The sequence below is a fragment of the Procambarus clarkii genome, chromosome 49, assembly GCF_040958095.1.
Source record: "Procambarus clarkii isolate CNS0578487 chromosome 49, FALCON_Pclarkii_2.0, whole genome shotgun sequence".
NCBI lineage: Eukaryota > Metazoa > Arthropoda > Malacostraca > Decapoda > Cambaridae > Procambarus > Procambarus clarkii.
The window spans coordinates 18,992,887-19,019,513 of NC_091198.1; the positions used below are offsets into that span (position 1 = coordinate 18,992,887).

At 38.4% G+C, this 26,627-nt stretch overlaps 2 protein-coding genes across 6 annotated transcripts in view; both read left to right on the forward strand.

The window, feature by feature from the left end:
* The window catches only part of LOC123763162 (uncharacterized), a 19,682-nt gene extending 9,262 nt beyond the window's left edge, over window positions 1-10,420 (forward strand). For both annotated transcript variants that reach the window (XM_045750147.2, XM_045750146.2), the window contains exons 3-5: window positions 144-308; window positions 1,907-2,042; window positions 4,377-10,420. In XM_045750147.2, the coding sequence (XP_045606103.2) occupies window positions 144-308; window positions 1,907-2,042; window positions 4,377-5,677 (1,602 nt within the window). In that variant the 3' untranslated portion in view covers window positions 5,678-10,420. The remainder of the gene's footprint in view (window positions 1-143; window positions 309-1,906; window positions 2,043-4,376) is intronic.
* A 3,215-nt stretch (window positions 10,421-13,635) lies between these two features.
* On the forward strand, window positions 13,636-26,484 carry LOC123763163 (ADP-ribose pyrophosphatase, mitochondrial). Of its 4 annotated transcripts, XR_006773402.2 has the most exons (8): window positions 13,636-13,986; window positions 15,220-15,333; window positions 15,759-15,883; window positions 16,747-16,842; window positions 19,044-19,162; window positions 20,645-20,854; window positions 21,634-21,794; window positions 23,654-23,792. XR_006773402.2 is itself a non-coding variant. In XM_045750148.2 (7 exons), the coding sequence occupies exons 1-7, from the start codon at window positions 13,915-13,917 to the stop codon at window positions 23,893-23,895; spliced, it is 978 nt and encodes a 325-aa protein (XP_045606104.2). In that variant the 5' UTR covers window positions 13,649-13,914; the 3' UTR covers window positions 23,896-26,484. The 4 variants fall into 4 exon arrangements, 3 of the variants coding, with proteins under 3 accessions (XP_045606104.2, XP_045606106.2, XP_045606105.2); XM_045750148.2 differs by lacking the exon at window positions 21,634-21,794 and having other exon boundaries at window positions 13,649-13,986; window positions 23,654-26,484; XM_045750150.2 differs by lacking the exon at window positions 21,634-21,794 and having other exon boundaries at window positions 13,654-13,872; window positions 23,654-26,484.
* The last annotated feature ends 143 nt before the right edge of the window (window positions 26,485-26,627 follow it).

The following is a 26,627-nucleotide window of genomic DNA, read 5'->3' on the forward strand; positions in this document are numbered from 1 at the left end:
TTCTGCATTGTTCCATTCTTTTAAATCTTATTGCAACCAGCTGCCAAAGTAGAATACCTGTTTATTGAAGTAGTAGTTTTTCAGTTTTAGTGCGCTTGATGGCACGACCCCTCCAAGCTCATTTAGCTGGTCCTTCTCACCAGATCACAACATCGGTTGGAAAGATGCAGATCTACAGTGTCTTGGGCTCCATCGTAAACCAGGAGTTGAATACCGCCAATGTTCACTCGAGCATCGTATGTAAGAAATGTTTCAAGCTGCTTGATGATATTGATGGCTTAGAAGGTCAGCTGGTCAGCATGAAGCAGGTAAATAATAACAAATTATATTGAAAATCAAGAGAATACCTGCTTCATTCATTTTTTTTTTATCTGTGAGGGACAGGGTGTCATGGTAAATTTGGCTATTAAGCACTTATAAAACCAACATGTTAATATCTCAAATATATAAATTAATATTCAAAGGCTGCATATTTTGTAAATGTTGAAAGGTTAAACTCATCCATTTTCACCATGTGTGTTTTCAGGTCAAATTGTGCCTACAAATTCTGAGTACCTGCTAACTTAGTTATGGACAGATGTATACCTGTAAAATTACTTGTCCTACAAATTAATAGATGCACTTTGACATGTGAGGTGTGTGATGTTCCTTGGGACATCACTGTTCCGCAGCTTAAGGGGACTTGTGTCGAGTACGTGGTTCCTAATTACGCTTCACGATTGTGTTTATGCTACTCGCATTGTATTTTTCCTCACCAATTAGATCACTCTGATATTATTTCAGGGTTATCTTTCATGGTATTATTTTGTGATTCCAAATTTACTCATTTTCTTCTAGTGCCCACTCAGGTTGCAAGTATGCCTCATGGACTGCATATTTTACCTTGGACTTATATGTTTCCTTAAAGTTTTGCTGCCTTGGCTTTGTGTACCCACACATTCTTGACTTATATGCAGACGAGGAGTCATAATAACGTGGCTGAAATATGTTGACCAAACCACACACTAGAAAGTGAAGGACGATGACATTTCGGTCCGTCCTGGACCAATCGACTTGAGAATGGTCCAGGACGGACCGAAACATCATCATTCCTTTACTTTCAAGTGAGTAATTTGGTCAACATTCTTGACTTATATTTTGTGTTATATGGTTGTTCTTTAAAAATATCAAGTTTTTGATTGGGCAGCAAAAAATAACATGAATTTAACTGATAAATTCCAAGTACATGTACTTGGCACACAGAGTGTCCAACAGAAAAGAAACAACCCTTCCTTCCTCCCCCCCCCCCCCCACCACCACCACCATCACCACCAAAAAAAAAAGGAGTGGGAAATGCCCAACAAAAATGGGCAAATGCTCCTCTATTCCCTCCCCTATCTTCCAGGTCGTCGGTTGGGGGGTTTCGTTTGAGTATCTCTAGAATTTGCTTCATAGCCCACTGGGTACCAGAGGCTTTGATCCCCCCTCCCTAAACTAGTGGGGGGGTAGTATTAACAAGCTCACTCATGTTTGGAAGATTCATTTGTTTATTTATATTGTTGGTGGAGTTTCATTTGGCCGTTTTGAGTCTCCAGTCTCCTTGAACTAGGCAGTGGTCTGCATTGGTTTGGTGACATATGGTTGTTTTCCTGGTAGGATGGCGGAGTGGCATCTGCTCTCTGTTGCATCTGTGAAGGAGGTCAGGTTCAGGCGCTGGTCTCCAGCAAACCAAACACAACTCCACAGCTGATAAGACCTAATAGAAGCCATCTGAGTAAGCCACCAGGGCTCACCCAGTAAGAGGTGTTTCATACATTTAACACTGTTTTTTTTAAATCTTTTCACTCAGATGATGTGTCATAAATTATGCTAATGTTATTGTTTAATAAGAAACAGTTGTGTTTTACCAAACTTTATTTTGCTTCAGGTAGTGTCCAGCAAATATGCAATGACTGTGGCATTGGTAAAAAAGGGACTTGTCGGAAAAGCAGTATTAGAGGAGCATTCTAAACAGCTTCCTCCACCCCCCAAGCTAAAGAAGAATATAAAACCTCCCTCGCCAGGTGATTGTCTGTGGTATTAGTTTAACTAAGTGGCAAGTAAGGTACAACTTGGGGAATTAATTTGAATTGGTGTATCACCTAAGTAAAGTCTCACATTATGTCTATTTTACTCTTTAAAGAGTCTTCATTTCTTTATTATTTACTTTTATAGGTTTACATCATATTGCTAGTTAATGCTTTGTCCCAGTTCCTCTTGTCATCTTGGTCTTTCTCTTCTCTTTTCTTTACATTTTCTTCAGTACACCTTGGTGGGGAAATAAGATTCAATCTAGGGGCTTCTGTGGCACACTTACCCTGGGGCACACGTACCCTTTGGCACACCTTCCCTGTAGCACACCTACCTTGTGGCATACCTACCTTGTGGCACACCTACCCTGTGGCAAACCTACCCTGCGGCACACCCATCCTGGTTTTCTTTTGGTCATTTTGGGATCTAGTTTTGAAATTCTTTCTCGAGGTTTCAGGGATATTGGATCCGGTTTCAATTCAAGTATAATGTGATTTCCTTTTATGCCCAGGGTACAGTTCATGTTCCTTCTGTTATATATTGACGTCTATGCTTTCGAACTGAAAATTACTTATTTCAAGTTTAGATCTTGCTTTCCCCTTGAAGCTGCAGTAATGAACACCTATTTCTTCATGGCTAACATGCAATTTCTTGTTTTCTGAGGGGAATGGACGCTGTTATATTGTGTAGATTAGAAGGGGATCTATGCTGTTTTCAATGTGTTGTGGGCAGAAATTCTTGCCTCTTTGAATACAACCCTGTATGGTCCAATTCCGTCTTGAGAGGTAGCTAGCTCCACATCCAGGCTTTCCTCATCATCTCCGTAACTGCACGCTTATTTAGCAGATGTTGTCTGATACCCCTCTGATCAGAATTTATTGCCCTTCCAACTCCTGTGTGAATGAGTTACATGAGAAAGGCTTTAGTTCCCTATCTCTGGTTCTGTGATTTTGATCATTCTTGGTCTGTTCAGCTGCACATTTTGGCTGGTGGCCTGTTGATCATACCTGATCAACCTGGCTGTGAAAACAAAACCACACACCAGAAGATGAGAAGACGATGACGTTACTACCCCCATCAACCATCACCCACAAGCCATCATCTTCCTTTTCCCTCATCCTCTCTCCCTTTCCCCATCCTCTCTCCCTTTCCCCATCCTCTCTCCCTTTTCCCCATTCCATCATTCACTTGCAGTGGTGCTAAAGCGGTGTTCCGGCGGGCTCCGATAACACTGCACCACTGCCTCTGAAGTAGCTATCCTTTTGCAGGGGGAAAGGGATTTTCATATCCCTGTATGAGTATGGTTTGGGTGAATCTTACCCCAAGGTTTGGTTCCGTGTCCCTATGGGCCCATCATTCTGGAGGTTTCACTCTCGGGTCCCTCCTTCCGTGGTTCAGAAGGGGCTATTCACGTTCCTCCTGTGAGACCCATTTATGCAGGAGGAGGGATTTTCATATCCCTTCCCCTGCCTCATTGCCTCTTTGATGGACCCTTTCTCTATCGAGTTTGGCTCTCAGAACCCCATCCAGGTACAATCTAGGTACAGATGCATAGATGCACCAAACCACATAGTTTGTTGACCAATCCACACACTAGAAAATGAAGGGACGACGACGTTTCGTATTGTGACTCATCGCTTGTACATAGTTTGTATCACAGTCAGGCTCATCTATGACACTATCATTAAATAATCACAGTTACACTGTACGTATTTATTTCATTATTATTAAGTGGTGGTGTGGGCACATGCTGCATGGCAGTGCTGTAAGCTGCTGCTGCTGCATGTGCTACTCCTGGTCGCTGTCGTATCACTGAGGCTCTCACACTCACACAATTTATTAATAATTAGCAAGATCAACCCCAGCCATGTTATGCAGTGGAAGGGTTAATATAGACTTGAAGAAAGATGTATTATGATAGACTGGTGCTTGTCTAAATGTACTTTAGGGTTATTATGAAGATATTTCACTACATTACTCTTTTAGTAAGATAAATCACAAATCTTTATATGCATAATTGTGCAGAAAATCCAAAGAGAAATGGAAAAGAAAGATGAACGTTTCGGCCAATCAAGGCCGTTGTCAACACCAGACTCTGGTGTTGATCGGCCATAACGTTCATCTTTCTTTTCCATTTCTCTGTGGATTTTCCGCATACAAATGATCGTCAGTTGCATGCATTACTCTAAATGTTGGCCCATCAAAGCTACTAATGTTATATTCCTTCAGCTAATAAAAATTTACTAGCATGACATTAGTTAATAATCAAAGAAGGTAGAATGAACATCTAAGGAAGTCCATTTTTATGACATATTATTGTTTTACAGGCAAAAGCCCCAAGCTAAAAGTTACTGGCAGAAAAAGTCGTCCATCTAAAGTAGGGAGACCGCGAAAAGGTGGTAAAATAGCTATTAAGTCTGGTAAGCTGGTGGTAAAAGGTTATAATGAGAATTTAGTGCCAGAAGTTGAATTCAAAGAGGAGACAGTCTCGTCTACTGAGGAGGACAGTGTGCAGTTAGATCACGAGGATGTAAACCAGACAGATGACAACATACCACAAAACTGTAATCTTTGTGGAAAAGAATTCTTATCTAGGACTCTTCTGGCAATGCATATTGAAACGCATGGATTAAACAGTGACTCACTTAAATGTGATATATGTGAAAAATGTTTCTTGACTGCTGAAAGCTTGATTAAACACAAAAAGTTGCACAAAGGAAAGAAGAAAATAGGTAAACGAAAAACAGGGTGTCAAGCCTTTGACATAACCCGTATTAAGCAGTTTAAGTGTCGACAATGCAGCAAAGTTTTTACAACAAAAAGTAAAGCAGAGGACCATGAAAGAACTCATACAGGGGAGAAGCCATTTGAGTGTGATATTTGTGGGTCTTGCTTCCGCCAGAAAAGTAATTTATCTTCTCACAAGAGGGTAACACACTTGCAAGAAAGAAGATACAAATGTGATTTGTGTGACAAAGCATTTAAGTGGAAGAGATTGTTGAATGGTCATACAATGAGTATTCATACTGGTGAAAGACCTTATAAATGTGAATTTTGTGATTCTGGTTTTGTTTATCAACAACATTATAAAAAACATATGAGAATTCATACAGGAGAGAAGCCTTTTAAATGTGATGTTTGTGGGAAAGCATTTAATTCATCAAATAACTGTAGGGCCCACATGTTCACTCACTCAGATAAAAAACCTTATGAATGCATTCTTTGTGGTGCAGGATTTATGCGTAAACCTCTCGTGTTATCACATATCAAACAGCATGGACAGATGGAAAATCTGGAAAGCTATGTCAGGGCAAATAATCCCATAACTTCACTAATTACTGGGGAAGGGAGTGGAGTCGATAATGCTAGAAACACAGATCCCGATTCTATTATACGTAAAAAAAAATTGATTCGTGAATCTATTCAGACTGCGGTGATGCACATACCTCAAGGACCTCCACAGCCAGCACATAATAATATGGAGGAAAGTTTACCTGAGTTTATAATCCCACATACTGATAGCAGAGAACCACCTAGTGCAGGAGAAACAATGGGTTATATGTTCGGAACATTTCAAACTCAGGGCACAGTAGCTCATTATGCACCTCTTAACTTAGGTCACTGGTGATAACTTCTATTGCTATAATATCAATCCCTCTTACCTAAATAAGTGATATCATGGAGATAATAATTTAGCATATCTAGCTCTTCAACTTACTAGTAACTGTAAAACTTTATTACTGTGCAACTTTGGGGAAAATATATGTACAGTACAATAGAATATATGTACAGTACAGTAGAATCCTGATTCAACACAGCAGTATTTTACACCATCCCAAACATGTACTCACATACAATACAAACCCTTCCTATCCATTCCCATCCTCTCTCCTATCCCTTCCCTCCACATATCTTCCACATTACATATACTGTACAGAATTTTCTTTAAGAAATGCTGGCAACCAATCATATTGTAAAACAGTATATTTTAAGTCCATCAACAAGCAAAAATGAATCACATACTGCTTTAAATCACTATATTGTGTCAAGCTTGTTATTTTTCACTACATTATATATTTGTATTATTTATTGATTCACTGTATCTTGTTTATCCAACAAGGATCTAAAAGAAATATTCTGTATTATAAAGTTCAGTTTTACACGAAGTCTCCTGGAACATATCCCAAAATAAAATCAGGATTACACCATACTTACATTTGAATGAAAAAAATTTAGTTGTGAATGTTAATAGAAAAAAGACTAACCTTAATCCCATTGTCTGATGTAAATTGTTTTGTTGTAAAGCTCGATGGCAATTATTCTGAGGTATTATTTGGTCTTAAATGAAACACAATTTTCTCATGGAGAAGCTTGAAGAAAAATGGGGTGGGTAGATATTATACTTTATTTGTAACTCTTGAGTTCAAAATTTCAACATTTTGTTCTTTTCAGATGAATTTACAATGTATATTTTTTTTTGTATGTGCAATACAGCAATCATATTAGAAATGTCAGGAAAATATTCGACAAACCATTTCCCTTTCTAAATAAGTATGGTAGTAAATGAATGAATAAGTGTTTCATATACTAGACCTGGGTTCTAATTAGAAGATAAATGAGTGCCATACTAAAATTGTCATAGTAACTTAATGCAAGATTGTCTTTGCATTAAGCAATCCCAATCTTGCAATCATACTTAGTAAGATTGTCAGATATAGCAATATGCTGTTTGCATATCTTGACATACTAATCAGGGCATTTAGTATTGAGATACTATACTGACTATGCAGATGATGAGTCACAATAACGTGGCTTAAGATACGAAGACTAAACCCTCCACACACATCAGAAAATGAGGAGACAGCGACGTTTCGGTCCGTCCTGGGCCATTATCAAGTTGCCAATCGACTTAACACTTTCGCTCGGCGACGACTCAATGCTGAGTCGTCCGTAAAACGGGTAAGTCCGGCGACGACTCGGCATTGAGTCCTCCGTGCGGCAACAGTAGCGGCATTTTCGGGAAGGTCTTGCTGGGGTTTTGGACATTATATGCATATACTCTTGTAGGGAATTTCATTGTGAATACATTGATACCAAAAGGAAAGTCCTAGGAACAGAATTGAGGTAACAAAGTTGAAAACAGAATACCCATTTTATTGTTCTTTATTAGCGCTCACGGGGGTAACGCTCCGTCACTTTCTCTGTTTGCTGTGGGTGGTACGCCGGGCTTTTGGACTTTATATTTGCATATACGCTTGTAGGAAATTTTATTGCGAACACAATGATACCAAAATGAAACACCTAGGACGAGAATTGAGATGTCCAAAGTGAAGAGAGAGCTCTTGCCCGCTCCCGGGTAAGACGCTCTCACTTTCTCGCCGGGCTTTTGGGATTTACCCGTATATTCATTTAGTCCTGTAGAGAATTCTATTGCGAACACATTGATACCAAATTCAATACCTTAGGACGAGAATTGAGCTGACAAAGTTGAAAAGATTATACACTTTTCAGAATTTACCACGGTCTCCCTTGCGCTCCCACAGAACGCCCAAACCCACCTGGGGTAGTGAGGTGCTCGGAGGCCCAGAACGCCAAAGAGTTAATAATGGTCCAGAACGGACCTAAACCTTGTCGTCTCCTCATTTTCTGGTGTGTGGTTTAGTCTTCGTATACTGACTATACTGTTTATGAATGCTTTTCTCATAGTTCCTACCCGGTGGCTTCCTGGACTACCTACATGGGTTACCTCCAATCCTAAAGCCCCCAATCAGTCCTTTTAGTCACAAGTGCCTACCTGAGACTAGCTCAAGAATCTAGCACACTCCCTAGAGATGGGGCAGTCTGGGGCCCCAACTGGTAGTTACACTTGCCCAGATGGCAGCCCCAGCAACTTGGGCTGATGACTGATGGGGCAACTCCAGTTGCCCCATCAGTCATGTGCCTGGTGTGGTTGGGGGGGGGGGGTGCTCTTCCTGGCCTTGTTTTCAGCTAAGTATTGACTGTTCATTTCGACTTTGTCCTGCAGGGGGTCTATGTGAATATTAGGTAATTTTATCTGCAGGGCAAAGTTCAAAAGAAAAGCCAACACTGAGCTGAAAACAAAACTAGAAAAAGAAGACAAGGCACTGGGAGCTGTGGTCTCGACCACACCGTGTGCATACTGATGGGGGCCATCAGTGTGCGGGTCTGAGTTGCTGGGGCTGCCATCTAGGCAAGAGTAACTACCACTTGAAATGGCCAAGGAGTGTGTACATGGTTCATCAGGGATGCCAATGTTTTCTATGCAATTGCTTGTTTTAGGGTAATCTATCTTTCTAGTGATTCTTATTTTTTTGCTTGTATCTCCAGACTGTTGTGCCTTTATCAAGGGGGAAGGCCATGTTTTGGACCTAGTTCCCAGTAGGTACTTGGACTCAAAGGCCTGGTTGTAGGGTTTAGGCTTGGAAGTAACATGAGAGAATCTTGGGAAGCCACCAGGAAGGGACCCGTCAGGAATGAATCTCATTACATTCAATGCTGGATTTATATAAGTAGTGAATTTATTTGTCTCTGTACATGTAAATGTAGTATACATTATCACAATTGAAATTCCAGGTAGAATTTTAGTGCATAATTCTTATTTAATAACTATGCAGTACTGTATATATTTTTTATGAATATTTTGTGTATGTACTGAACATTTAAATGTAATCTAAGTACTTCTTACCATGTAAGATAATTACTGTGTATGGTATTGAATTATTATTTTCCTTTAAACAAGGGCTCCAAAAAATTCAGGTGAATTCACTGGCATTAAAAGTTGTATGAAACATGATACAGTTTTATGTAACACTGGCAAACCTGTTAGTTTGTGTGGGTGATTCCCGGTGGGCATTTGGACGCATGTTGAAGACGTGCAACATGCCAGGTGTAGCAGATATCGGCCCAGAAGCTGAGAGAATTTTGTAAAAGGTTAGGATATATAATGTTAATGTATACATGGTATACATTTATGTATATATATATATTTTTTTTTTAATTTAGACAATTTGTGTAATATATACATTTTGTTTATTCATGTACAGAATTTGTATATTTATATACACTATGTACACATTTTATATACTGTATTCATTATCATGTACATGTTTATTCATATGCATATTCGTGATCTTCCATGTGTTCACTTACATGTATTAAGTTAAAAGTTTAATATTATTAATATCCATATAGACACACAGTATCTCATATATATATATAAAAAATATGTATACTGTATTTATATTCTGTTTTGTACTATAAAAGAGAATGTATGTGTGTCCAAAGTTGGAGGCCAGAAACTGCAATGTTTCGGCTCGTCCTGGACCATTATCATGTCATGATATCCAAGATAGAATATCTCGCTCGTGCTGTCCCGTCTTCCAAGTACTCTTTGTCATATGATTGTTTGAAACTACTAACAGTTTTTACCTCCACCACCTACTCTTAACTTGTTCCAACCATCTACCACTCAGCAAAATTGAATGTTCTAATGTTTTTGGCAACTTTGTTTCCTAAGCTTGAATCTATGACCTCTTGTGCTTGAAGTTCTAGATTTCAAGAATTATTGTTTGTAAATTTTGTCGATTCCTGTTACTGTTTTTTATGTAGTAATTACGTCTCCTGTTTTTCTTCTATCTTTTGTATACTTAACACCTGTAGCCTCTCCTTATAGCTCTTGTTTTCAGTTCTGGAAGCCATTTAGTTGCATGTCTTCATACCTTGTCCAGTTTGTTGATGTACATCCCAATTTCATTTCAGACTGTATAATTTCATGAAAATTACATGTGAAGGTAGGATTACAGGCTCAAATTTTTTTAAAGCTTTTAACTTAAAACTACCCCACCCAGCCTATGTCCATCCCATACCCCAGACGATTCCTTCTGCCAATTTGGGTGTGGCTAGCCCTGAGCATTTGGCCTCCAAATTTGAACAGACACAACCCCTCTTATAGTGTGTGTGCATGCATGCACATGTGTGTGTGTGTACTGTATATTTATTTATTTATTTATTTATTTATTTACTTTCTAATTTTGCTAGAATGGATTGTGCAACAACAACAATATGTCATTAGATGGAACCCTTAGTGAATGAGAAAGAATTGGCCAGCAAAGGACATTTCAGTACATAGGCCAAACTTGATGCAAGTAGTGAGAGATTATCTGTTGTGATAAGGAGTATTATTATTATGCTGTTGTCAGGTCACCTCTTTTGGCAGTTCTCATCTGAGGTTAACAGCAGGATTATATTAAATTGTAGATGAATTTTACCACATTTAAAGATATCCTTCATTGCAGTAAACAATATATTTTTGTATAATGTGTCCAAAATACATGTACAACAGGAGAGGGCATTTTATGTATTTAATTTCAACAATTGAGTCATTTTATATATTTAATTTCAACAATCTGGGCATTGACTGGGACAAAATAATCTATGAATTATTAAGCATACTGAGAAATAGCACTGAACTCGCAAACTACAACACATTGCATAGACATATTAAAGCAAATGCCATAAAATTATGCATAAAACATGTCCCTTTTGAAAAGATAAAAAATATTTACATTTTAAAAAGACAAAGTAACGCAGACAATTATCATATGAGAGTCCTTGTACAGTAGTGTAGTGGCAGCATACTTGCCATGCCTAGTGAAGTATTTGGTCTGGTTTTGAGCCCTGGCTGGGGAGGGTTGATTGACAAAAATCCTCAACTGTTTGCCCTTATTTGCCAAGCAGTAATTAGAGACCTGGTTGTAAACCAATTGCAGATCATATTCTAGGGAAAGTTAGTACAGTAAAGCTTAACATGAGCTATGGAAAGGAAAGCTCTTGAGCCTACTAATAAGAATGGGAAGTGGTAGATTTCTGTACTCACCTGGGTAGAGAAAATATACTCCAAAGTACTCGAGTAACCACAAAGGTCCCAACAAAAGAAAGCAAACTTTTTACATAGTAATCATGGAGATAAACCATAGATTAGAACACTTAGCAGAATGAAGAAAAACAAAAGGTGCAGAAAGCCATCCAAGATATAAAATCTTTCTTGTATATGGTGCTACATAGTCTTCCCGGCTTGGTGCCATTTAATAATTACAGTTCTTAATTTTTATGCACAACTGTAAAGCCTCCAAGTATAGGCCCCTTACAAGAGGGTACATAATCATACATACCTTAATCACAGAAGGTGATTAAGAGATGAGCAAAATCCTGAAAGAAGCAGTGTGATGAACATAATGAAAATAAGACCCTGAATACCTTTTTATGATCTCAGGCCACACAGAAAGGTATAGTATATGTCATATATTACAACACCCCACAGACCTGGACAATTTAATAGGCACTGTACAAAATATCATTGGTATGGCCACTTGGTATATTGTGGAGATGGGTAACATCTTTCAGACTTTAAATTATAGACACCACCCCTCACTTCACAACGGAAGTATTACACCACTGGAAAAAAAATCTATGAACTGGCCACTCCAAGATCATTAACAAATTTTGAGAGGGTGCTACATAGAGAGGATTATAACTCAGTTTTGTGTCATTCTTTGTTAATAACAAAAGTAAGAGCAGTATGAGAATTGTCTTGGTGGAAGAGATAGTAGTAGTAGTACAGTCAATTATCAACAAGGTCTTCCAAGGGGCAACAGAAAACAATATGTTCACTGATGATAAATTCCAATTACTGTATGTATTTTAGTATGTAAAAAACAAACCCATAATAGGAGTATAGGATACAAGAATGTCAAAACTCTTTGTGAAAAGGATTGCAAAAATCAAAGATGTTATCTTAGAATAATAATGTCAGATTACCTAACATTTAGGGAATACGATATAGATTACTGCAACAGCTAGGGAAAATGATAGGGTAAATGAGAACCTTCAAAACAAAGAATGCCACAAAGTGGTTTTACTCTTCGAAGAGCTGCAGTTGTTATATACAGAATATTGTTTGGTTCTTGCACACCCTTTCAGTCATCAATTTTAACATGCTGTTCATTCAAAACAGGAATTTTCTCAAATATAAATTAATATTGTTACACATTAGCTTACTGTGCATATTTAGGCTTTGGTTAGGTAAGTGTTTAGGTTCTGTTGGCAATTGCTTGTATTTGTAGTACATGGGTGAAGCATTTACAGTGTCGTGGTTCAAACAAAATCTGTCAACGAAGCATTTGCTCTAGAATTGTTTTAATGTCATCAGTTGTAAGTCGTGTGTAAACTGATTTTCATTCATAAACAGGGGTTTGGCGGGTGCATGGAATGAACTTTGGCCTTTACTTATGAGGACGGGTTGGAGCTGGGGCCTTGCCGCCTGGTGGTGGTAATTACAAATTGTCCTCAGGCCAGCCATTCCCAAAGACGCATTTATCAATTTTAACAGTGTATCAAAAATAGGTTTGTTCTTGTACTGTATATAAATTAATATTATACACTAAAGTTCAATGTATGATTAGGTAGAGGCTGAGTTAGGTGTTGAGGTACTGTTGATCATTTATACAGTATTTGAAATACATGGGCAAAGCCCATTTGCAGAGTTGTGATTCGAACAGAGGGTTATCAGCAAAGCATTGCTCGAGAAATGTTTGAATGTTTGAACGTAATCAGTTGTGAGCCATGTGTAAATTGTTTTCATTCATAAATGGGGTTTGACAGCGGGATTTACGAACATTGATAGGAATGGGCTAGATAATTGGCTTAATGAGTTGTAAAGTAATTACATCTCATACCTTTGACTTCAAGTAAAGAGAAGGTAGTGATTCAATTATATAAATCTCTGGTGCACTCCCATTTGGATTACTGTATCCCGGCATGGAGACTTCATCTTCAGAAGGACATAGCTGCTCTGGAGAAGTGCAACACTGGGCAATAAAAACCATTCCAGAGCTAAGTCAACTCTCTAAGTTCAGGAATGGTTGAAGGCCACAGGGTTAACAACACTGTAAACCAGGCATAAAAAAAATGACAGGGGATCTCAATGAAACTTAAAATACTGAACAATTTGGAGGATGTTGATTCAGACAATGTGTTCAAAAGGTCAGATGTAACACAAACAAGGAGCAATGGTTTCAGGCTCAACGAGCCCCAATGTAGGACTAAGAACAGGAGATGCTTTTTCACCCACAGGATTATAAACCCATGGAACCGCCTACCCGCCGAAACCTTAAAGGCCAAAACTTAAATTTTAAAATTCAACTGGAAAAGATCATTAGGGTAAATAGGGGGGGGGATCCTTCGACAAGCCGCCGGCTTTATGTCCTCGTCGAGGCCACTAGAGGTTAGTAAATTCAGGTAATTAGTAATAAGCAGTAGGTAGATTTAGATTTAGATTTTTTATTCAGGTAAAGGTACATACGTAATGTTGGATTTAAAGATAGAGGTATTACATACAATACCAAAAGCCACTAGTACGCATAGTGTTTCGGGCAACATAATTATACAACGTAGTTATAATTATATCTGCCCGAAACGCTATGCGTATTAGTGGCTTTACAATAATGTAAAACATCAATGCTATATACTCTCATAAATTCAATTTATCTTCTTGTATATAAATAAATAAATAACAATAACAAATGAGAAGAGGGCGGTGGGTTGCCATGGTAACCCAGCATTTGGAGGACGCCGGCCACAGCTGGACGTGCCCGACCTTCACCCGTTTCCTTAGGTCTTAAGCCCTACTTGCCACTCCAACACCAGCCCCAGGGAAGTGACACCGTCCACGGCTCCTGCAGGAGGGTGGACACACCTGCGACAGCGGCCCGGGTGTACTCCAGCACCCAGTTGTGTGTGTGGGAGGTCTCCTGCCTCTCTCTCTCTCTCTCTTGTTGGCTCACTTATATGTTATTTACCACAAGTAACTTTATAGGTCATGTGCTTGCCTGTGGATGTGTGTACCTATTAGTTCTGACGGTGAGTGAGATCTAGTGCCGGGCCTCGCCTCCTTATGTGTAGTCACAGTGCATGGCAACAATTGAACAACTCATATATGCGACCTTACGGGTACAAGTTACATCGTACACAAGACGATTCGCCAACGTATTTTCAAACCTACCTAACCTAACCTAATAGAGCCCAGCCTATCCTAACCTAATAGAACCCAGCCAAACCTAACCTAATAGAGCCCAGCCTAACCTAACTTAGAGCTTAGGATGATAATGCATATAGTTTTAAACAGAAAAACAAGCTTTGTCGCATCGCCTTGTGTCCGAAACGACCTTATTCCTACTTTACATCTCGTTTAGTATAAAGTGCCTACATCTGTAAAGCCTATAAGTAATTGAATCAAATTATTTTAAGTTACAGGTACAGTATACCCAAAATGTTTTGTGTATTAGTGGCTTTATTTTGTATGCAGCCTCTCCACCGGCAATTAAAACACTTATAAAATATTGTATATTTTTTATGAATAAAATTATTATAAGGAGTTTTTTGTTACATTTCCTTGTAAGTTGTCAGGTGTCGAGTAGTCGTATACAAGACCGAGAGCTTAGGTAGGGCCAAAGAGCCAAACCTTGACCCCAGCAAGCACAGCTAGGCGAGTACAAGAAGGTCCGGCTAGCTTTACAGCTAGTGCTGTAATTTGACAACTTGTCTGAGCCCCCTGACCTGCATACATTTGTCACATTTAAAAGCATTCTTAGTGTCATACAAGATAATTTAATAAGTTGCCACACCCGGGTCATCTCTGTATAGTCGTGAGCAACCTCTAGTTAGATGGTCACCTTGCTTGGTGTCTAATTGTGAGATAGGGCACACTACATCTTGTATGTATAGGTACAGTAACTGGCAGGTCGAGGGAGTTTTACTATATCATAGATAAGTCTCAAGTCTCAAATCATAGATAAGTTCAAGTCATAGTGGCCTTCTATGAACTGCTGGGCAAAATTGTTAAAAAATTGAGAGGTTATGAGTGGGGAACGGGCCTAATGAAGGAATGGCATATGAAGTGTTTACAGGAGCTTCTGTAGAGTAAATTTCATGGAAAGAATGTAATACCGTACATGGTTAGGGAAGATTCAGTCATCTGTTAAAGTTACTTAATCACATTGTAAGCAAGTTGCAAAGTTGTTGTACAGTACTATCATGTGTTTATTTTCCTTCATTACTCATCCTATTAATAATGTTCCTTCATTGTTTCAACAGGGCATGATATTTGCCAAGAATATCTCATTGGGTGCAAAAAGTTTATACAAATATTCTTCAGTCACAATGCACATCAAATGTCGGGGAGGCTTCTATCCTCGTTCAAATAACAAGGTAACAATATGATTATATCTTGTAGAAGCAATAACCACTCTATAGTTTGCTTTATCCTGATAATACAGGTAATACAAAGTTTGTTGGCTAGAACGTCGACTTTTATCAGTCTCAAAACTATTATATTACTGTACTTTTCTGCTTAAAAGGTTATTCATGTACATTATATAAGTGTTAAATGTGAGTAAATTCAGTGAAATAGGCATATTTATAGTATTCATGACTTAACTAAATTTTTCCATACAGTGTTTTGCAAAATTCTTGTTTCCAAACAATCGATGTATTTTTTTTTTTAATGGTCATCTTGGAATGCATTGAGATATACAATAATTTATAAGCCTATACAGGTATTCATAATTTACACAATCCAATAAATAAAATTGTATGTAATAATCTGAAGCACAGACTAATATATGGTGTTGCAGGTGAGAAGAGCAGAGGTTCCCAATGACAAGGTGGAGTGGTCAGTACCTTTTCCCGATTATGCAGCGAGGAAGTACACGGCTGCACACATTCTGGCTGCCCCGGCATATGCTGACCCTGAGATAGGGTAAGAGACCTATTGTCACAAAGAAATATAATGAAAGATCCATAATAAGTACAGCATCGTGTGTAGAGAATGATAATGGTTTGATGAATGAATGGATGATTATAAGCTGGTTAAGAGTGTGTATTTGGGTAAGCTGAAAGCAGCTGGAGGGGGAAGAGAACCCAGTCAGATGGACAGAGATGGTAAGTGTATATGGAAGTGGGGATTGCAAACAATGTACAAGAAGTACATAGTGTAAACTAAGGCCAGATGAAATTGGTTTCTTAACCACTGGGTTGTGCAGAAGACTGAAAAATTGTCAACAGGTAGCAAATTATTTATGAGACTGAGGGTGCTTGGGGTTTACCAGGCTGGAGGTGCCCATGGTTTACACAGCTGGGGGTGCCCGTGGTTTATGAGGCTGGAGGTGCCTGTGGTCAATACTTCACTGTAGATTGCTCTCTTGTTATTAGAGTATGTAAGTGGATATTATAATTTTATAAAGTGAGGGGAAAATATTGTTACCATCTACTTTTATATAAATTAGTGCTACTGTATTGGATGCATCAGTTGACTGCGATAAAATCTGCTTCTGAGCATTACTGATGGAACATGCCGGGAAAATGATACCGAATTAATATATTTATACTATTTTCCCCTATAACACCCACTAATACCTCCACAAACCCATACATCCACTAACATCTCCAAAATACAAATACAATCTAATTACAGTACAGAAATGAAATAAAATAATATACTGTACAATACATTTCTTCAGTTACATTGGTTATTGAAATCAGTTAAATATTAACAAAGGGAAATTTGCAAGGAGGATCAAAGAATGTTGCCATATAGTAATGCATGACTTCTTTCCTTTTCAGTTCTCCAGGATTTGTACCTTGCTGGAATACTTTAGATGGAAAAATCAATCGCCGCTCACATGAAGGAACCTACAGCATTGATGATGGATTTCCCTGGTAAGATTATGTTGCAGGTTCATTGGTTTATTTTTAAGAAACTGGATACTTATTTTATTAATTTTGGTGATCAATATATTTTGTTGCATGAATAACAGTGAAACCTCACTGATATGATTGTAAATGAAATTAAATTTGTCATTAATGCTGAGAAAAATTCACCAGATATCGCAAACACAATAAAGCACGCAACTACCTGAAGAAAATTTGGCACCCAGAGGTAACGTGGCAAATAACCATTGCAGTGGTACTGTGCAAACGCCCTAACTATGATGCACCCGAGCACCACCAGGCGGCAACCCAGATCACCTGAGGTTTTAGCCAGCCTCCCCTCTAATTTGTTCACATGTTCACAACTTAGAAAACCTGGAATCTTACACGTTTGACAAAATTGTGTTTGCTGTTTCACGAACATTAGTTCTGCTAGGAGCCATTTCTTTGTGCTCTAATTTCAAATTTTGTGCTCTAGCCTTTTATTTCAGGCCCGTTATGGGCCAGGGTTTTCATACTTGATAGTTGGCTTGTATTTGCCTTGTCTCACCAGAGATACCTACCCTGATCAGGAATAGAGTTCCTCGGTGAGTTGACTCTAGACAAGTCACTTCGCTTCCAGTTAGTGCACAGGACTTGCTTCCCACTGCGAGGCCTGTTGGTGGAGAGTGTAATAATTAGCTGTATGCTTGTGTTGTAATTGTGACTGGCCCTGTATTTTTTCTTTATTATGTTATTGGTTGGGTTGTTATAGCTTTTCGGTCTAATTCTATATCCGATACTGCTGTTTGCAGGTTTTCCGAGTTATTTTTTCTGGAGGGGAGGCCAAATGGTGGCTCATTGAAGTAGTTCCTCCCTAGCAAGTCACATTAACCTTAAGAGTTCTACTGAAACCAGAGCCAGATCCCCCCCCCCCCCTTCACAGAGGCACAGTGAGCATAGGATTATGATCAACCTCACTGAGAAAATATCCAAAAGTTAGTGAAGCAATACAGACTTCTGCAAGATTCACAGAAAGCAAAGCATTGAAACGGCCAAACAATTATACCAGCGATTTGCTCAGAAACTAGGTCGAACCCATCTAGCTACGACTCCTCACCAACAGGTGGCAACACTACCGTTTGCTCCCAGCTCCCACGTCATTATAACCTCAGTCCTGTCATTGATATTCTCAAACAAACCTCACCAAGTTGCTAGCTTTAGTGAGTTCCACTTCATTCAAGTGTAGTCCATCCTTTGGACACGCTCCTGTAGGGGGCATTTAGTTGTCATTCCTTACTGATATTTACTTCAGGAGTGTGTTTGAATTGCTTCTTTAATACAATAGTTGCTAACTTTGTTTTGGTATTTTTCAAATAATTTCTCGGAGAAAGTTTGAGTGTCATGATGCTTCCTTTTATTGCATTCAGGGAAGTTTGCCTCAGTTTGGGCTGATGGCTGGTTCCCATGTGTAAGGGGTGATTGTAAACGGCCTTGTTCCTGGTATGCAATTAGTCTATGTTAGGATACATGGCATTGTCTAAGTCGGATCAGCAGCAGGCATTGCATTAACAAAATGAGCTACTGAGGCAGAACCCAGAAATAGGTGTTAGATTGCACTCAACATTCTATTTTTATCCTTGAGGTTAATAATGTGAGAGCCAGAGACCTACCTCTCTTGACTGTAGTTATATCTATAGATTAGCCGTTTTAAACATTCCGCTAATTGCAAAAATACTGTATGAGCATGATCCACAGTGTAACTTGCCAGTCTCCCCATGCTTAGCACCATGAATCTGAATCTAACATGAGTTAGTATTTTACAAGACAATCTTACATATAATGAAATGCTGTACATTAATGATTTTTGTTTTTTTCCTTGTACATCTCTTATGTACATTGTGTACATAAGATGTACACGTGTTAGTGGCTTTGCAAGAATGTAAAAATATCACTCTAATGTAATCTCGCCCACCCATTGTACTTTCTTGTAAATAAATTATTATTATTATTATTATTATTATTATTATATGTACTGTTCAAATTAGTCAACATTGTTGTTTTATCTTTACCTAATGAAATAGCAAAGTTACATAAATGAAATTAATGAGGGAACTTAACATAAGGCTTCTCGTTAATTAAGTACTAAATAAAGCTATTATTAGTAAAATCGTATTGCGCAAGAAAAGTATGAACACAGAAAAAAAATAATGCAAATATTTACTTTTAAGGAACATGCATGGCCGCACAGGTATTGCTGGTCGTGGAGCCCTTGGCTGTTGGGGGCCTAATCATGCAGCTGACCCAATTGTTACTCGATGGAAAATTGCTGGCAACGAATTTGTTCATGGTGGGTATCGGGAAAATCTTTATCTGTTTTTTGTCATTCAGTATACTGTGCAGGCGTATATATACTCGTCTAATTTGTAAGTAAAATGTTGTATTCATTGCACTTGCCTGCTACTGTAACTGTATACAGTATTTCCACCTGTGGAATTATTCCATCAATTCATATATACGTTGGGGTCGCCAAGGTCTGTGATTGAAGAGAGCATGCTATGATGGGGTCATCTTGAATGAACGATCAATGCCAGTTGTAATGTATTGAAGCCAAGGGAATCGGGGTAAGAGGTGGAGGGCAGTGTCATGGTATTGCTTCTGGTGAGGCAATACCACTGCTCTTATATTTCCGATTTTTCACATACAGCTGATGTTATTCTATTTACATGTTCTACTAGTGTCAATGATAGTATTATATCAACTCCCCAAACATTCTTATTCTTATACTGTACCTGTAGATGTCTGCCTCTTATGTGTAGCATCCTTCTGGATTACTTTTCATCTTCATTACCTTAACCTTATTGGGCTTATAGTTTAGGGCTTCCTGCTTTTCTCCTATCTTGAAGATAAACATTTAATGTGCCTTTCTTCTGATTGATATGAGTGTGATAATCTCTAATGGTTTATTGAAGATCCTAGTCATTTAACAGCCATGGTGATATTTATTCTGGCCTCATTGTCTTTGTCAAATATAGTTCCATCAGGAATCTTTATTTTTTACTTCCACATTGATGACTACAGTGTTGTCCAGCACAGTTTCTGTCCTGCTGTTGTCCCTCCTTCTTCCCGGACTGCCACTGTCATGTAACCCTTCTGTAACCTATTAATTTAATTAACAAGTGAGGTGTACAAGTGAAAAATATTGAGAAGAATAAATAAGGTAATCAAAGATAGCCTTTAAAAACTGAGGGTAAATGGGGAAAGAAAAACAAGAACATGGGTGGAAGTTGGAAACATATGTCAGGCCGCAGAAACCGGTAGGTAAACACGGACAAGAGGAAAAAATTTAGACTACTTTTCCAATGTGATTGTTGTGTGTACAAATGTTATAGTTTATTTGGACAGGACAGCGGCACACACATTAAATAATAATAATGATGTGTGGTTTGAGAAAAAGGTGCAAGTCTCTTTTTAAGAGTGCACAAGACTGGCTTTACGTAAGTTTTCAAGGAATGCCGAACTGCTCAGATCGAGAGCCAACTGTACTGTACAGTACTCAGGTATAGTACTTATTAATTTATAAATATTAATTGCTATGATATTTACTTAAATTGTAAAATCTTATATTTTATTATGTAAACATTTTTAGTTAAAAAGTTTGTGTTTGTGTTATTATTACACATTTACAATTCTAATCAGTCATTTATTTATTATTCAGTATTGTACTTTTAACAAGTCGGTTCTGTAAGTGTAATGAGATCTTTGTAATATTGTCCATAAATACTTAAAAAAAAAATCACATACATTGTTCTGCAATAATTGGCATCAACAGGTAACTCTGGGAAGCCCATTCTACAGTTTGTGTGTATTCAGCGTCGTGATAGTGGTGAGTGGGCCATACCAGGGGGCATGGTGGACCCAGGAGAACGAGTCAGCGCCACACTTCAGCGAGAATTCCAAGAAGAAGCTTTGAATTCTATAGAGATGACACATGAACAAAAGCAACAAATTGAACAGAAGCTAAATAACTTCTTCCAAGGAGGTTAGAATTATTCTCTTAAACTTTTCCAGATGGGTACAGTACTTTTTGTTATTATGCAGTACTATATATAGAATATTCTATATCAATATCAATACTATAATACTGTACTATTGAAATCCTGTAGAGTATACGTCTACAGTCGGATGCAGTTTATTTGTACAGCTCGAGTCAAGTGGCATTAAATTATGCAGTTTGTCATAATATAAAGATTGATCATTGTGACTGGATACTTATGCCTTCCCTCCCCTCCCCTCTCCATCATTTACATGCATCATATCACAAATGTTTATTTAACTTAAAGGGTAGTCTAACTATCATGTATTGATACTATGCAATAAGTATAGTATACTTGGCACACTAGGTTGCTCGGGACTGTGTGATATCAATTCCTCTAGTGCTTTGAAACAGGATCTTTTATACTGTATTGAATACAGTACTGTACTATACAATTAAAACTTTAAATGTAAAGATTGAATGTATTGTCAGTCATTTGTGCTGAACTTTAAAGTTTTTATTATTATTATTATAATACACTTGTTTATATGCCGAAACCCCATTTTCAGATGAGTTTTCAGGGTACTCGGATTATCAGACAAAAGTTTCCAGTTCTCCACTCCATTATTCATACCAAAGAATACAAAAATATAATTGGTTTCCTATACATTGGTGCTTTTCTGTTAAAACACTGTTACAGGTATACTGTATATAGCGCACGTCTCTTAAAAACGATAAAAAAATGCTAAACTTTACGTGCCGTGATCTTTTATTCAAATATTCAGAATCTGGAGGTTTTAAGTTTGGTCTGGATAATCGAGGTCACTCTTTTAAACCATTGGTAATATAACATGCAAGTCAACATACATTCGGGACCTTCGACATGCCACCGGCTTCCTGTCCTCGTCAAGGCCGCTAGTGTTAGTGACCCCCTCATGTAAATCGGGTAAATACTGATGAGTTTTTATACATGTATACAGTGAGTGTCAATATGGTCATTATTATACAGCTTATGATGTAATACTTATCTTGAGTATGGTCCCGCATTTGGGCATAATCTTTAACAGATGTGACCCAACTCAAAATATAGTCGGTGTAGATGAATATTACAAGATTTTTATAGATATCTTTTCCCAGCACTGGAGTGGGTACCTGGCTGTACCCAGGTGTCTCCCCTTCTTGCCCTTCCATTTCCACCTTTCTCCCTCAACATTCCCCTTCCCCCTCTCCCCAGTCTTCCCTCATCTCTATGTCTTTTTCTCCTCTTCCCCTACTTTTCAAACATCATCCCTTCCCTGTCTATTCTTTTCAGTCTCTTCCTGCATATTTCTTTGCCCACTCTGCAGGTCTATCTGTGCGTGTTGATGCTTCTCTCTTATAAAAATAATATACAGTAATAGTTCCCATTGGTGTGCAGGTGATCTGCTGGTGGGAGGAGCCTAACAGTGTGAAATATTAAAAAATATAATGACTTCCCTCTGGCCTTGATAATGTGAGGGACTTGAAAGACTTTTTAAGCCGTGGGAAGATCATCAGTTTTATGTTTCTGTGGGCGAGATATGACGAGTAGAATTTTGTTTTAATTTTTCCAGGATTAGTGCATAATTTTTCATATTTAAAGAAAAAAAAATTGAATTTTTTTTTTTCAAATATTTGTCCCAAATTCAGTCATGGGGATCAGTATGTGACCGTCACATGCTATTCCCTCTTGAATTCTGGTGACCCCGATCAGCCTATGTCTGTGCCATGCTGCAGACCATTCTTACTGCTAAGTTTGGGGGGAAGGGGGGTAGCTCCAAGCATCTAGCCTCCAACCTTGGACAGACAGAAATCCTCTCTTAGAGATTGGCTGTATCTCATCTCGAGCAGATTTAAGACTTGCAAGTGAGGATCCTTATTCTGTGATGTTTTCGGGTCTCAACGTTGTCCTCGACCCGGTCCCCGACCAGGCCTCCTGGTTGCTGGACTGGTCGACTAGGCTGTTTGACGTGGCTGCTCACAACATGACGTATGAATCATAGCCTGGTTGATAGAACCCTGGGTTCGATATTCAGGTGCTACTGAAATGGTTGGGTACATTTCCTTTCATCTAATGCCTCTTGTTACCTGGCAGTAAATAGATACTGTACCTGGGAGATAGGCCACTTTTGTGGGTTGCTTCCTGGGGAAAGTCAGTAGTTCGACAGTGGGGAGAATCTTGATACAGGCCTAAAGTATACGCAGGCTTCTTGTTCCCGATAAAAAGAATTATATTTGGCAGTTCCACTGATGAACCTCACAGACACCACCACTAAAGCGGTTTTTTGTACCTGAATTATCTCCCAGAAGCAAATTCCTTACTCCAGTTTCTATTTGTCATTCACACTGCAATTTGTGAACATTAGAGAGATTAAATGTCACATACACAATTGACCCTCCCAATCAAAACAGGAAGTGGAAAACTCTTCTGGCTAAGTTAAATACTGGTTAAACATGATTAACTTGTGAGCACTTAATGGAACAGTGACATGCAGCTTACTGTCAAAATGGCATTGTCCTGCTAACAGTTGCCAACCACTAGATACCATGTTTTATTAGGTATATCAAAAGTTTTGCTTGTCAAATTGTTAGTGTTTATTTCAGATGGGAGTTCCTTGCCAGAGTGGCAATGTCAAGGGTTGGCCGTCTATAGCTTCATATGGTATACCCTTGCTAATCACAGATTTAAATGTTTTACACCTGTACTCTGCTCAAAATGTTAATAACAAATTTCCACAATGGAACTTTTGCCTTGTTTATTCATGCACACTATTTTTTGTGTTGTAGGTGAAGAAGTGTTCCGTGGATATGTTGACGACCCGCGTAATACCGACAATGCCTGGATGGAGACAGTTGCATACAACTTCCATGAAAGTAACCAAGATGGTGCCCTGTACAGCCTGCATCTGCATGCTGGAGATGATGCACAAGCTGTTAAGTGGCAAGATATTGATAGTCGGTTAAACCTTTATGCTAGTCATAGAGACTTGATTCAGAAAGTTGTTGAAATGCATAATGCTCACTGGTAAAAAAAAAAGGGGGGGGTTTACTAAAATAAACAAATTATTGGACACAGTTACGATCAATTGTAAGTCACATGTCTTATCGAGCAGGTAAAAAGTGGCAAGAATGAAGATGTGTATTTTCTTGCCATTTTATACAAGGCATTTCAACTTCTTTATGAAAATGCTACAGTTTGATGCAAGTGCACATGTGTGACATTCACAGTTAATGCACTCAAGCCTCGCCAAACTTGTCAGATGTGTCAACCTATATTATATATCTGATGCTCTGCTTCCTAGTAAAGCTCCTTTTGATAAAGGTGACTTTAAATTCAATTTTTCAAAAACACTTAATTTTCCTTAGAGTTCCACCTTCTGGCACAAAGAATGAAAGTATTTGGGCAGAAACATAAAAGTTAGAATGCAAAGAATATGGAAGTAATGAAGTATAGCTTCGTTAGAGGGAAGAGGGATAATTAATCGTGTGCTCACTGCCAGTGCACAGACACACACAGACAAGCACAGGCAAAAAGTCACAGACCTTCAGTGGCACAGCTGTTAATGGAACAGAAGAATAGCATAGATACAGGAAGGGTATACTGTACTGCATTTGCTTACCTTCTGGTGGTACGTCTTGAGATTGCCGAAGGCAGTTAGCTGCCAATTTATCAAACGATTTAAAAAAAATTGGTGGAGGAAGGAGAAATATTGCTGTATTTAAGGACAATGTTTATTTGATGGAATGTTGGAGTTTGTCTACATTTATCATCCATATTAGTAAGTCACTCTTATTTAGACCTTGAAGAGGTTTCAAGAACAATATAATTTCAATCCAATCAAAGGTTATTTACCTTTGTTGGATTTTGATGCACTTGTTGACTGTTGATGCAATTGTTGCATCGACAATTGCACAAGTTTATGCTTAACACTATGAGTAGGACACAAGTTTATACAAGTTATAATTATGCAATAAGCTTACAGTATTCAGAATGTTTTAGAAATACAGTGTTTAAGTAGATCTATAATTTAAGGTCTATAATTGAGGGGATCTTCCCTGCTGCCACTTTTGTAGATTGGAACTATGTTAGCCTTTTTCCACACATCTGCTACGACTCCTGTACACAGGGAAGTCTGAAAAATCAGCTGAAGTGGTATGCTGAGCTCAGTGTACTAACCTAGTTGTGCTTGCAGGGGTTGAGCTCTGGTTCTTTGGTTCCGCCTCTGAACTGTCAATCGACTTATGTACAGGTTCCTGAGCCAACTGGGCTCTATCATATCTATACTTGATGCTGTGTATAGAGTCAGCCTCCACCACATCACTTCCTAATGCATTCCATTTGTCTACTACTCTGACACTGAAAAAGTTCTTTGTAACGTCTCTGTGGCTAATTTGGGCACTCAATTTCCACCTGTGTCCCCTAGTGCGTGTGCCCCTTGTATTAAATAGTCTGTCTTTATCTACCCTATCAATTCCTCTGAGAATCTTGCATGTGGTGATCATGTCTCCTCTAAATCTTGTGTCTCCCAGTGATGTGAGGTTTAATTTCAGTAGTTTCTCTTTGTAGCTCGTACCCCTCAGTTCGGGTACTAGTCTAGTGGCAAACCTTTGAACCTTTTCCAGTTTAGTCTTATGCTTGACTAGACATGGACTCCATGCTGGAGCTGCATACTCCAGGATTGGTCTAACATATGTGGTATACAAATTTCTGAAAGATTCCTTACACAAGTTTCTAAAGGCCGTTCTTATGTTAGCCAATCTTACATATGCCGCTGATGTTATCCTCTTGATATGGGCTTCAGGGGAAGCCATCAAACCCCAGGTCTTTCTCTCTGACTCTTGAAGTATTTCATCTCCCAAATGATACCTTGTACCTGGTTTCCTGCTCCCTACACCTATCTTCATTACATTATACTTGCTTGGGTTAAACTCTAATGACCATTTGTTCGACCATTCCTGCAGCTTGTCCAGGTCTTCTTAAAACCTCAACCAGTCTCTAATCCTGTGTATGTGTGTGTGTGTGTGTGTGTATGTGTGTGACAATTAGGATTAAGGGCCTGCCCGAAATGCAATGCATGCTAGTGGGTGTACAAGAACGTAAAGAACTTTTTTTTTTATTTTTTGAACTTGTATAAAAAAAAGGCGTAAATTGTGGAACTAAGCACAGAGGAAAACAGAGACCTTGTGGGACAGAGCACAGAAAACGGCACGGAGACCTTGTGGGACTGAGCACAGACAATGGCATGGAGACCTTGTAGGACTGAGCACAGAGGACAGCATGGAGACCTTGTGGGGCTGAGCACAGAGTTCTCCAAGTTTTGTTAAATCATTTGCTCGTTTTAGGGAATTTATTACTATCTCTTGATTGCCTCTGAGCAGTAATATTCCCAGAAAATAAAGAAAATCTTGTTGACTTGAGGCAAAGTTAAATAATGAATAATTATGTCTAGGGGTGTTCTGTAAGTTTAATATATAAATGATATCTTAAATTATTATTGAAGTTCACTTTTAACTATTGTAAGTTCTCTGCACGTTACGTAGTTTATTCATTAATACCATATGTTTTATGTACTACATTAAAACATTATTATATTTTACTAATAAAAAGTCCCTATGCATGGTGTGTTTACTTATCCACAGAAAAAAAAAAAGATTTATAGTTCACCTATGGTATACATAAGGACCACCTATGGCTCATTATTCTAGTATTTTGGATGATTATGGCTTAATTAAGATTGTAGTGAAGTGATCAGCAAAGATA